Source organism: Oncorhynchus gorbuscha, linkage group LG05, assembly GCF_021184085.1.
Source record: "Oncorhynchus gorbuscha isolate QuinsamMale2020 ecotype Even-year linkage group LG05, OgorEven_v1.0, whole genome shotgun sequence".
In the NCBI taxonomy this organism is placed as follows: domain Eukaryota; kingdom Metazoa; phylum Chordata; class Actinopteri; order Salmoniformes; family Salmonidae; genus Oncorhynchus; species Oncorhynchus gorbuscha.
Window position 1 is genome coordinate 15,030,605 of NC_060177.1, and position 14,659 is coordinate 15,045,263.

At 44.3% G+C, this 14,659-nt stretch overlaps 1 protein-coding gene across 2 annotated transcripts in view; it reads right to left on the reverse strand.

Moving 5' to 3' along the window:
- The window catches only part of LOC124035554 (alpha-ketoglutarate-dependent dioxygenase FTO-like), a 331,688-nt gene that overhangs the window by 279,893 nt on the left and 37,136 nt on the right, over positions 1–14,659 (reverse strand). For both annotated transcript variants that reach the window (XM_046349024.1, XM_046349022.1), the window contains exons 5-6: positions 4,860–4,939; positions 4,520–4,663 (exon numbers count right to left, since the gene is read on the reverse strand). In XM_046349024.1, the coding sequence (XP_046204980.1) occupies positions 4,520–4,663; positions 4,860–4,939 (224 nt within the window). The remainder of the gene's footprint in view (positions 1–4,519; positions 4,664–4,859; positions 4,940–14,659) is intronic.

Below are 14,659 nucleotides of genomic sequence, written 5' to 3' on the forward strand. Positions count from 1 at the left end.
TCCTCTCCTCTTACTCACCTCCTCCTCCTCTCCTCTTACTCCCCTCCTCTTACTCCCCTCCTCCTCCCCTACTCTTACTCCCCTCCTCCTCCTCCTCCTCCCCTCCTCCTCCCTTACTCCCCCTCCTCCTCCTCCCCTCCTCCTCCTCCTCCCCCTCCTCCTCATCCCCCTCCTCCCCTAGTCCTCCTCCTCCCCTAGTCCTCCTCCTCCTCCTCCCCTCCTCCCTCGCTCCACAGGGGAATGACAGTTTACTCTGCAGAGCGGCTCACCTGTCCTCCACTGGGAGTGTTTATGTTTTCAGCTCTTTTGAAGTGCTGATTTAATCCTCACAAGGACACGTCACGTAGCCAGGTGTATAGATGTGTGTGTGTATGTGTGTTTGTCTGAGAAAGTGTGTGTGTCAGAGATTGCCCCAAATGCCGGTGATGCAAATGCAAGGCGCTCTGAGTTGCCCTCCCCGTAAACATCCTACAAAGCACTGTTCCAGTATCATCCTCCCAACAATACATACACCATTTCAGTTGACATAGACAACTGTAGAACACAAGGTGAGGAGTACAAAGAGTTGCACATCAAATGTGAAAGTGACTACAAGACCTACTGTTCATCTCCAACTACTAGTCTGTGTATTGTTCTTGTAGGGGGCATTAGTATGTATGGTACAGGGTTACATTAGCTCTATAACACATAAGCACAATACAGAGGAAGAAGATGACAAGAATACAAAAGACATTTCCACTTCACCCTTTGTTCAGTGGCTGGCCTTCTAGGCTATGCAGTGGCACAGGATACAGAGAAACTGTCCGCCATTTTGGATCCAAAGGGGGCTGATCACAGCGGTTTGACATGCAGGGGCTGGGTCATGTACGGGGGGGTACATGGGCCATAGCACGGTTCAGCACCTTCACAACCACTCCATACAACAGACCCTTCAAACAAATGTCAGGCTTTATGGCTCTTCAACCCTCCACTCCCCCTCCTTGAACAGTACAGCTCACACACACAACAAAGCAAGAGAGAGGGGACAAACATAGACTGTCCTTTCTCTACCTCCACCCACCGCTCCCCTTCTCTCTCTGATTGTCCGTCTGTCCTTTACTGAGGGAACACAGCCTGTGGCTCCGCTTTGAGCCGACATGGACTCCTAGCCCCCGCGGAGCATGGCGATGGCAGCCTCAAAGCCAGGCGACTGCAGCATCTGTGGGACGCCTGGCATTTGGAGCCTGAGCCGCCCGGCTGTGAGTTACTGAGAGGGGAACACTGACTAAATGCCACCTGCCCAGGTAGAGATCGAAAGAGAGAGATGGAGAGAGTCATCGCCATCGTTAGGCTATATTTTCTCCTCTGCCTAGTCCGCTTTGGGTTCTGGGAGCAGGGAGACTGAGAGGGGCCCCTCCCCTGTGGTGTCTCCTGTCATCTCTCCAGGTGACGGACGTGCTAACTGCACATTAGCACTCCGCTCAGCCTCCCACTCACCATGGCGACCCAGGAGTCAAAGCCAAGTAGTCCCTTTCAGTATTTAATGAAGCAGGGTTTTTCCACACCTCTCGGTGGTCCCCCAGCAGACTTGACCAATCAATTTCCGTCTGTTCCATGCCGTGCGGCCCCCGAGGTAGGAGCTGATGAGAGACGGATCGATATCAACCTGCCTCTTTCTGTTTACTTTCCTGGAACTGCCCCCACATCACATCAACCAGGAGCACTGAGCCCTGTTGCCTGTCTCCAGAGGTCCACACTTCACACTCATCACACCTTGGCTACCGTGGATACACACTTACAGACATGGACACACACACACACCTCAAGGAGATACAAACTGTACTCACAGACACAGTCACACAACCTGTCCTTGCTCACCTATAGGCCTACAGACAATAATATGCTTTAAATTACACATTTCAATTACATTCTTTCTCAACTGAAAATAGGATAAGAAAAGACTGTTACCTACAGGTCAGTCACAAACTCTCTGACTCCACAAGGAAGAGTGGTGCGGCCTTTTAGCTACTTGACAAACACCGTTACTCACTAGGGAGAGAGGCCTGGAAAACATACTGTACAGGACAGAGGAAGGTCAGAGGAACTACCTGGCTGATTACACTTTACCTTCCCCCGTCTCTAGCAGAACCAGACATGTGGGACTTACTTAGTGTGTCACACCCTCCAATATTTACTGAGCAGGGACAGGCTTCATTAGGGGGTCCCAGAGGGCACACTGTCACACATATACCTGGGAAGTGACACGATGGCTTTAAATGAGACAAGACGTTTGTGTCTGGGATTAGCATTTCAAAGCCAAACACACACACAGACAGGGCCGTGTGGCGATGGGATGTGACGTGATGCTAGCCCCCTGTTCGTGCCACCGTTCCAACACACAGACAGGGCCGTGTGGCGATGGGATGTGACGTGATGCTAGCCCCTGTTCGTGCCACCGTTCCAACACACAGACAGGGCCGTGTGGCGATGGGATGTGACGTGATGCTAGCCCCTGTTCGTGCCACCGTTCCAACACACAGACAGGGCCGTGTGGCGATGGGATGTGACGTGATGCTAGCCCCTGTTCGTGCCACCGTTCCAACACACAGACAGGGCCGTGTGGCGATGGGATATGACGTGATGCTAGCCCCCTGTTCGTGCCACCGTTCCAACACACAGACAGGGCCGTGTGGCGATGGGATGTGACGTGATGCTAGCCCCCTGTTCGTGCCACCGTTCCAACACACAGACAGGGCCGTGTGGCGATGGGATGTGACGTGATGCTAGCCCCCTGTTCGTGCCACCGTTCCAACACACAGACAGGGCCGTGTGGCGATGGGATGTGACGTGATGCTAGCCCCCTGTTCGTGCCACCGTTCCAACACACAGACAGGAAGATTAGAGTAGAGAGGCCAGGAGGGCCTAGAATCAACTAGAAACCGGTCTCTCTCTCTGCTATACCAGGTGCTGTTCACCTGTCCTCTACCCATCAACCCCTGCTTCCACTCCCTCCTCTGGCTACTAACATTCTCCCCCTCTCCCTGACCACACGTTCCTCAGATGGCCCGATGTTCAGCTTCATAACCATCACAACCCTAAACACCCCCCTTCCCCCCACTATCCCTACCCAAACAACTGTCAAACCCCCTCTAGGCATACACGACACAGTACTTCAGCATCAGCCAGGCAGCCGGCCGGCTGGTCGATCTCCTGTTTATCACTTTTTAAAGAAATGCCCATAAGGTGTTGGTCAGGTCAGCCTGTCTGACGAGCCTCTGCTTGTTCGCTCTACGGTCGTCCATGTCAAACACGACCCATGCAATATGCGCCCGCTAACCGCCAAAACTAGCCGTCATAGTAAATAACTCTGCCAACAACACATCATTTAAGTGGGTGTTCTGCCCTCATGGGCAACTCAGAACAAATGGCCCAATCCATCATCGTGGCCCTGGGGACGCCAGGTAGAGTAGAGCAGGGCCAGGCCCCCGAGAGAGAGCTCCATCCCCTCCTCTCCAGCCTTTTATAAATAGCCTCCTGTTTTCCTAAATAAACGGTGTGCGCCCCCCAGCCAGGCCTACACTGGGTAATCCTGTGGTGCTGCGCTGTGAGCAGGTGTTCTCTCTCTCTCTCTGCGATGGAGATCAGGTGTTGGCTAGGCCTCTCCCTCTATCTCTTTCTATACCCCTCTCTATACCTCTCTCTCTGTCTGTCTCTTTCTCTCTCGCTCTCTCATATTGTCTGAATAATTAATACTGGCTACAACCTTTAAACAACCTCACGCCAGGCTCATCTGTCATGGCGTCCCGTGTGGTTCCTGACTCGGCCGGCTGCTGTGGTTACCTGGGAGTAGTGAGGATAACACATACAGAGGGGGAGAGGTGAAGTGCTATTTTAACCATTAGCCCCTGGCAGTCAGGGGCAGGCTGGGCTGCAGAAGGCTGTATTGAGCAAGCTGCCACTGTAAAGCGTGAACGGCCCCCATAGGGTCTATGGGCCCCGGAGCCAGATTCACTGATTGTTCTGTGTGAAAGGGGCCATGATCTCGATCCTTAGACAAACAAGAGCAACCTGGGCTTATGAAATATTTCTCCCATAACATAAATACCCACGGTAGCTATGAATGATGTCAACTTAAATGTTGACAACCTCTTTATTTTCCTATGGAAGGACCTTAACCCTGGTTATGTGACCGAAAGTAGAAAGGGAACGATTATACACAACTACCCTTTCCTTGAATGAGGGTTCCAAAAGGGTTCTTTGGCTGTGTCCATAGGATAGGCCTTTTTGGTTCCAGGTAGAACTCTTTTGGGTTCCATGTAGAACCCTCTGTGTAAACAGAACTCAAAATGGTTCTACCTGGAACCAAAATGTATCTACCTGGAACTAAAAAGGGTTCTTCAAAGGAATCTCCTATGGGGACAGCCGAAAAACCCTTTTAGGTTCTAGATAGCACATTTTTTTCTAAGAGTGTAGGTAGGACACAAAGTTAGGCCTATCGTAGAACCCCAAAAGTTAGTCACACACAGTCACACACACCCACCTCGTTGTGTATCTCCTCGTAGCCTTGCAGGGTAGCTGGCAGCAGAGACAGCAGGCAGTGGGTCCCTGTTTCTGGGTCTGTGCTCAGGTTAGACAGGGCCTCCCGGCAGCGGGACTGGATGTATTCCAGGGTCCCGGTGGAACACTGTGAGGACAGACAGTCAAAAAAGGTTGGGAAATAATGCATGTATTCTGGGAGCATGAGGGCCTCTTGGAATTCTAGAAGGTAGAATCTCTTAAAGAAAGGTAATGGAATATACGGTATCCTATAAAATAAATCAATCATTATTAGAATCAGTCCAGGGTCTCCAAGCCCCCAGTGTACCCCAGGCCCCTCTCACCTCCGCCACTCTGTGTGTAGAGCTGAAGCGAGCTGAGTCTCCAGCCAGAACACAGTGCTGATGGGTCCTGTTCAGGTCATCTGGGGACAGAGGAGGACACACCACGGTCACCACACAACCAACACCAGTCAACTATCCCAAATATTAAGAGGCAATGATGTTCACAACAATTTACTATGAATATAGGCCTACACAAATGCCAAATGTCTTCATTCTGTTTTAACCTTTGTTAGGACAGGAGAAACCACACCACACTTGTCCACTAGTGGAATGAAGATCGACAGTATAATTGAAATGTCTGTTTAATAACTTTAGTCTCTTTGTTATGATGTGCCTGAGTTATCACCTAGTCGGACCCTTTCTCCCCACTCAAGCAGATGGCTCGTTTCAAACATTTCTTGCTAACCTAACAATGCTATCGCTAAACCTATCAAACATCAACGCATTCTATTATATAAGAACACAGATGCCAGAGTCTGGTTATCATCAGTCTACCTGAAAAATCTGTCGATTTGCCTTTGAGCAAGGCACATAACCCTAATTGCTCCTGTATGTCGCTCACCTCCACTGGTGATACACTGGATTCTTAGGTAAGTGTGTGATGGCCTAGTTCCAGCTTTAGCCATAAGTTGCAACGCCTCACATTAACTGGTTTATCCGGTTTCTGGGGTGTTTTTAGTTTTTATCAAAAATGCTCATATTTATGCTAACGATCTTTTTATTTTTCACAAACATGTTAAGTGTTGGCCATTAGATTGTTAACAGTGCAATAGTACAGCCTCTCAAGTGCACCACTGTTCACGGAAAAGTGACCTGTTTCAAGGTGTCAGTGGTTCAGGACAGGTTAGGGCATGGGGTGTATTCATTAGGGCACACCATGATGTAGCTGGAAACTACGTTGAAGAATAATAAACTACATTTATCAATCTGACTCCATTATTACGTGAATAAATGCAGCAAGCCCTGTGCGTCTTTGGAGGATCTAGCAAGATGGTGAAAAATTGCATCACCAACTCAGTATGACTATAATGAACAAGTCTATCTTGCAGCGTTATGCAGTTATTGAGAGGCTAGATACAAATAGCTAATCGTGGCGACCAATGTTCTAGCATTCATTTATTGATGCACCATAAAAACACATTTGCTGCTCCACACCAACTAAACAGACTGCCAGGTCCTCTATCTACCAATCTCTGTCCAGCAGCAGGATCAGTGAAATGTGAGCACTATTCTACTTCATTGAACAAACACAGTCAGAACTCATTCATTCCCTCATGATGGAGGTCGCATATCAACAAACACTGTCAGGTCTCATTCCTCATGATGGAGGTCTCATATCAACAAACACTGTCAGATCTCATTCCTCATGATGGAGGTCTCATATCAACAAACACTGTCAGATCTCATTCCCTCATGATGGAGGTCTCATATCAACAAACACTGTCAGATCTCATTCAATCCCTCATGATGGAGGTCTCATATCAACAAACACTGTCAGATCTCATTCCTCATGATGGAGGTCTCATATCAACAAACACTGTCAGATCTCATTCCCTCATGATGGAGGTCTCATATCAACAAACACTGTCAGATCTCATTCATTCCCTCATGATGGAGGTCTCATATCAACAAACACTGTCAGATCTCATTCAATCCCTCATGATGGAGGTCTCATATCAACAAACACTGTCAGATCTCATTCCTCATGATGGAGGTCTCATATCAACAAACACTGTCAGATCTCATTCAATCCCTCGTGATGGAGGTCTCATATCAACAAACACTGTCAGATCTCATTCCTCATGATGGAGGTCTCATATCAACAAACACTGTCAGATCTCATTCCTCATGATGGAGGTCTCATATCAACAAACACTGTCAGATCTCATTCATTCCCTCATGATAGAGGTCTCATATCAACAAACACTGTCAGATCTCATTCAATCCCTCATGATGGGGGTCTCATATCAACAAACACTGTCAGATCTCATTACTCATGATGGAGGTCTCATATTAACAAACACTGTCAGATCTCATTCAATCCCTCATGATGGGGGTCTCATATCAACAAACACTGTCAGATCTCATTCCTCATGATATGGGGGTCTCATATCAACAAACACTGTCAGATCTCATTCCTCATGATATGGGGGTCTCATATCAACAAACACTGTCAGATCTCATTCCTCATGATATGGGGGTCTCATATCAACAAACACTGTCAGATCTCATTCAATCCCTCATGATGGGGGTCTCATATCAACAAACACTGTCAGATCTCATTCCTCATGATATGGGGGTCTCATATCAACAAACACTGTCAGATCTCATTCCTCATGATATGGAGGTCTCATATTAACATACACAGTCAGATCTCATTCAAACCCTCATGATGGAGGTCTAATATCAACAAACACTGTCAGATCTCATTCCTCATGATATGGAGGTCTCATATTAACATACACAGTCAGATCTCATTCAAACCCTCATGATGGAGGTCTAATATCAACAAACACTGTCAGATCTCATTCCTCATGATAGAGGTCTCATATCAACAAACATTGTCAGATCTCATTCCTCATGATGGAGGTCTCATATTAACAAACACAGTCAGATCTCATTCATTCCCTCATGATGGGGGTCTCATATCAACAAACACTGTCAGCTCTCATTCCTCATGATAGAGGTCTCATATCAACAAACACTGTCAGATCTCATTCCTCATGATGGAGGTCTCATATCAACAAACACTGTCAGATCTCATTCAATCCCTCATGATGGAGGTCTCATATCAACAAACACTGTCTCATATCAACAAACACTGTCAGATCTCCTTCAATCCCTCATGATGGAGGTCTCATATCAACAAACACTGTCAGATCTCATTCAATCCCTCATGATGGAGGTCTCATATCAACAAACACTGTCAGATCTCATTCAATCCCTCATGATGGAGGTCTCATATCAACAAACACTGTCAGATCTCATTCCTCATGATGGAGGTCTCATATCAACAAACACTGTCAGATCTCCTTCAATCCCTCATGATGGAGCTCTCATATCAACAAACACTGTCAGATCTCATTCCTCATGATGTAGGTCTCATATTAACAAACACTGTCAGATCTCATTCAATCCCTCATGATGGAGGTCTCATATCAACAAACACTGTCAGATCTCATTCCTCATGATGTAGGTCTCATATTAACAAACACTGTCAGATCTCATTCAATCCCTCATGATGGAGGTCTCATATCAACAAACACTGTCAGATCTCATTCATTCCCTCATGATAGAGGTCTCATATCAACAAACACAGTAAGATCTCATTCATTCCCTCATGATAGAGGTCTCATATCAACAAACACTGTCAGATCTCATTCCTCATGATGGAGGTCTCATATTAACAAACACAGTCAGATCTCATTCAATCCCTCATGATGGGGGTCTCATGTCAACATACACAGTCAGATCTCATTCAAACCCTCATGATGGAGGTCTCATATCAACAAACACTGTCAGATCTCATTCCTCATGATGGAGGTCTCATATTAACAAACACTGTCAGATCTCATTCAATCCCTCATGATGGAGGTCTCATATCAACAAACACTGTCAGATCTCATTCAATCCCTCATGATGGACGTCTCATATCAACAAACACTGTCAGATCTCATTCCTCATGATGGAGGTCTCATATTAACAAACACAGTCAGATCTCATTCATTCCCTCATGATGGGAGTCTCATATCAACAAACACTGTCAGATCTCACTCCTCATGATGGAGGTCTCATATCAACAAACACTGTCAGATCTCCTTCAATCCCTCATGATGGAGGTCTCATATCAACAAACACTGTCAGATCTCATTCCTCATGATGTAGGTCTCATATTAACAAACACTGTCAGATCTCATTCAATCCCTCATGATGGGGGTCTCATGTCAACATACACAGTCAGATCTCATTCAAACCCTCATGATGGAGGTCTCATATCAACAAACACTGTCAGATCTCATTCCTCATGATGGAGGTCTCATATTAACAAACACTGTCAGATCTCATTCAATCCCTCATGATGGAGGTCTCATATCAACAAACACTGTCAGATCTCATTCCTCATGATGTAGGTCTCATATTAACAAACACTGTCAGATCTCATTCAATCCCTCATGATGGAGGTATCATATCAACAAACACTGTCAGATCTCATTCCTCATGATGTAGGTCTCATATTAACAAACACTGTCAGATCTCATTCCTCATGATGTAGGTCTCATATTAACAAACACTGTCAGATCTCATTCAATCCCTCATGATGTAGGTCTCATATTAACAAACACTGTCAGATCTCATTCCTCATGATGTAGGTCTCATATTAACAAACACTGTCAGATCTCATTCCTCATGATGTAGGTCTCATATTAACAAACACTGTCAGATCTCATTCAATCCCTCATGATGTAGGTCTCATATTAACAAACACTGTCAGATCTCATTCCTCATGATGTAGGTCTCATATTAACAAACACTGTCAGATCTCATTCCTCATGATGTAGGTCTCATATTAACAAACACTGTCAGATCTCATTCCTCATGATGGAGGTCTCATATCAACAAACACTGTCAGATCTCATTCCTCATGATGTAGGTCTCATGTCAACAAACACTGTCAGATCTCATTCAATCCCTCATGATGGAGGTCTCATATCAACAAACACTGTCAGATCTCATTCATTCCCTCATGATGGAGGTCTCATATCAACAAACACTGTCAGATCTCATTCCTCATGATGTAGGTCTCATATTAACAAACACTGTCAGATCTCATTCAATCCCTCATGATGGAGGTATCATATCAACAAACACTGTCAGATCTCATTCAATCCCTCATGATGGAGGTCTCATATCAACAAACACTGTCAGATCTCATTCCTCATGATGTAGGTCTCATATTAACAAACACTGTCAGATCTCATTCAATCCCTCATGATGGAGGTATCATATCAACAAACACTGTCAGATCTCATTCAATCCCTCATGATGGAGGTCTCATATCAACAAACACTGTCAGATCTCATTCCTCATGATGGAGGTCTCATGTCAACAAACACTGTCAGATCTCATTCAATCCCTCATGATGGAGGTCTCATATCAACAAACACTGTCAGATCTCATTCCTCATGATGGAGGTCTCATGTCAACAAACACTGTCAGATCTCATTCAATCCCTCATGATGGAGGTCTCATATCAACAAACACTGTCAGATCTCATTCATTCCCTCATGATAGAGCTCTCATATCAACAAACACTGTCAGATCTCATTCATTCCCTCATGATGGAGGTCTCATAACAACAAACACTGTCAGATCTCATTCATTCCCTCATGATGGAGGTCTCATATCAACAAACACTGTCAGATCTCATTCATTCCCTCATGATGAAGGTCTCATATCAACAAACACTGTCAGATCTCATTCATTCCCTCATGATGGAGGTCTCATATCAACAAACACTGTCAGATCTCATTCCTCATGATGGAGGTCTCATATCAACAAACACTGTCAGATCTCATTCATTCCCTCATGATGGAGGTCTCATATCAACAAACACTGTCAGATCTCATTCAAACCCTCATGATGGGGGTCTAATATCAACAAACACTGTCAGATCTCATTCCTCATGATGGAGGTCTCATGTCAACATACACAGTCAGATCTCATTCAATCCCTCATGATGGAGGTCTCATATCAACATACACAGTCAGATCTCATTCCTCATGATGGAGGTCTCATGTTAACAAACACTGTCAGATCTCATTCAATCCCTCATGATGGAGGTCTCATATCAACAAACACTGTCAGATCTCATTCCTTATGATGGAGGTCTCATATTAACAAACACTGTCAGATCTCATTCATTCCCTCATGATGAAGGTCTCATATATCAACAAACACTGTCAGATCTCATTCAATCCCTCATGATGGACGTCTCATATCAACAAACACTGTCAGATCTCATTCCTCATGATGGAGGTCTCATATTAACAAACACAGTCAGATCTCATTCATTCCCTCATGATGGGGGTCTCATATCAACAAACACTGTCAGATCTCATTCCTCGTGATAGAGGTCTCATATTAACAAACACTGTCAGATCTCATCCCTCATGATGGAGGTCTCATATTAACAAACACTGTCAGATCTCATTCAATCCCTCATGATGGGGGTCTCATGTCAACATACACAGTCAGATCTCATTCAAACCCTCATGATGGAGGTCTCATATCAACAAACACTGTCAGATCTCATTCCTCATGATGGAGGTCTCATATTAACAAACACTGTCAGATCTCATTCAATCCCTCATGATGGAGGTCTCATATCAACAAACACTGTCAGATCTCATTCATTCCCTCATGATAGAACTCTCATATCAACAAACACTGTCAGATCTCATTCATTCCCTCATGATGGAGGTCTCATAACAACAAACACTGTCAGATCTCATTCATTCCCTCATGATGGAGGTCTCATATCAACAAACACTGTCAGATCTCATTCATTCCCTCATGATGAAGGTCTCATATCAACAAACACTGTCAGATCTCATTCATTCCCTCATGATGGAGGTCTCATATCAACAAACACTGTCAGATCTCATTCCTCATGATGGAGGTCTCATATCAACAAACACTGTCAGATCTCATTCCTCATGATAGAGGTCTCATATCAACAAACACTGTCAGATCTCATTCCTCATGATGGAGGTCTCATATCAACAAACACTGTCAGATCTCATTCAATCCCTCATGATGGAGGTCTCATATCAACAAACACTGTCAGATCTCATTCAATCCCTCATGATGGAGGTCTCATATCAACAAACACTGTCAGATCTCATTCAATCCCTCATGATGGTCTCATATCAACAAACACTGTCAGATCTCACTCCTCATGATGGAGGTCTCATATCAACAAACACTGTCAGATCTCCTTCAATCCCTCATGATGGAGGTCTCATATCAACAAACACTGTCAGATCTCATTCAATCCCTCATGATGGAGGTCTCATATCAACAAACACTGTCAGATCTCATTCAATCCCTCATGATGGAGGTCTCATATCAACAAACACTGTCAGATCTCATTCCTCATGATGGAGGTCTCATATCAACAAACACTGTCAGATCTCCTTCAATCCCTCATGATGGAGCTCTCATATCAACAAACACTGTCAGATCTCATTCCTCATGATGTAGGTCTCATATTAACAAACACTGTCAGATCTCATTCAATCCCTCATGATGGAGGTCTCATATCAACAAACACTGTCAGATCTCATTCCTCATGATGTAGGTCTCATATTAACAAACACTGTCAGATCTCATTCAATCCCTCATGATGGAGGTCTCATATCAACAAACACTGTCAGATCTCATTCATTCCCTCATGATAGAGGTCTCATATCAACAAACACAGTAAGATCTCATTCATTCCCTCATGATAGAGGTCTCATATCAACAAACACTGTCAGATCTCATTCCTCATGATGGAGGTCTCATATTAACAAACACAGTCAGATCTCATTCAATCCCTCATGATGGGGGTCTCATGTCAACATACACAGTCAGATCTCATTCAAACCCTCATGATGGAGGTCTCATATCAACAAACACTGTCAGATCTCATTCCTCATGATGGAGGTCTCATATTAACAAACACTGTCAGATCTCATTCAATCCCTCATGATGGAGGTCTCATATCAACAAACACTGTCAGATCTCATTCAATCCCTCATGATGGACGTCTCATATCAACAAACACTGTCAGATCTCATTCCTCATGATGGAGGTCTCATATTAACAAACACAGTCAGATCTCATTCATTCCCTCATGATGGGAGTCTCATATCAACAAACACTGTCAGATCTCACTCCTCATGATGGAGGTCTCATATCAACAAACACTGTCAGATCTCCTTCAATCCCTCATGATGGAGGTCTCATATCAACAAACACTGTCAGATCTCATTCCTCATGATGTAGGTCTCATATTAACAAACACTGTCAGATCTCATTCAATCCCTCATGATGGGGGTCTCATGTCAACATACACAGTCAGATCTCATTCAAACCCTCATGATGGAGGTCTCATATCAACAAACACTGTCAGATCTCATTCCTCATGATGGAGGTCTCATATTAACAAACACTGTCAGATCTCATTCAATCCCTCATGATGGAGGTCTCATATCAACAAACACTGTCAGATCTCATTCCTCATGATGTAGGTCTCATATTAACAAACACTGTCAGATCTCATTCAATCCCTCATGATGGAGGTATCATATCAACAAACACTGTCAGATCTCATTCCTCATGATGTAGGTCTCATATTAACAAACACTGTCAGATCTCATTCCTCATGATGTAGGTCTCATATTAACAAACACTGTCAGATCTCATTCAATCCCTCATGATGTAGGTCTCATATTAACAAACACTGTCAGATCTCATTCCTCATGATGTAGGTCTCATATTAACAAACACTGTCAGATCTCATTCCTCATGATGTAGGTCTCATATTAACAAACACTGTCAGATCTCATTCAATCCCTCATGATGTAGGTCTCATATTAACAAACACTGTCAGATCTCATTCCTCATGATGTAGGTCTCATATTAACAAACACTGTCAGATCTCATTCCTCATGATGTAGGTCTCATATTAACAAACACTGTCAGATCTCATTCCTCATGATGGAGGTCTCATATCAACAAACACTGTCAGATCTCATTCCTCATGATGTAGGTCTCATGTCAACAAACACTGTCAGATCTCATTCAATCCCTCATGATGGAGGTCTCATATCAACAAACACTGTCAGATCTCATTCATTCCCTCATGATGGAGGTCTCATATCAACAAACACTGTCAGATCTCATTCCTCATGATGTAGGTCTCATATTAACAAACACTGTCAGATCTCATTCAATCCCTCATGATGGAGGTATCATATCAACAAACACTGTCAGATCTCATTCAATCCCTCATGATGGAGGTCTCATATCAACAAACACTGTCAGATCTCATTCCTCATGATGTAGGTCTCATATTAACAAACACTGTCAGATCTCATTCAATCCCTCATGATGGAGGTATCATATCAACAAACACTGTCAGATCTCATTCAATCCCTCATGATGGAGGTCTCATATCAACAAACACTGTCAGATCTCATTCCTCATGATGGAGGTCTCATGTCAACAAACACTGTCAGATCTCATTCAATCCCTCATGATGGAGGTCTCATATCAACAAACACTGTCAGATCTCATTCCTCATGATGGAGGTCTCATGTCAACAAACACTGTCAGATCTCATTCAATCCCTCATGATGGAGGTCTCATATCAACAAACACTGTCAGATCTCATTCATTCCCTCATGATAGAGCTCTCATATCAACAAACACTGTCAGATCTCATTCATTCCCTCATGATGGAGGTCTCATAACAACAAACACTGTCAGATCTCATTCATTCCCTCATGATGGAGGTCTCATATCAACAAACACTGTCAGATCTCATTCATTCCCTCATGATGAAGGTCTCATATCAACAAACACTGTCAGATCTCATTCATTCCCTCATGATGGAGGTCTCATATCAACAAACACTGTCAGATCTCATTCCTCATGATGGAGGTCTCATATCAACAAACACTGTCAGATCTCATTCATTCCCTCATGATGGAGGTCTCATATCAACAAACACTGTCAGATCTCATTCAAACCCT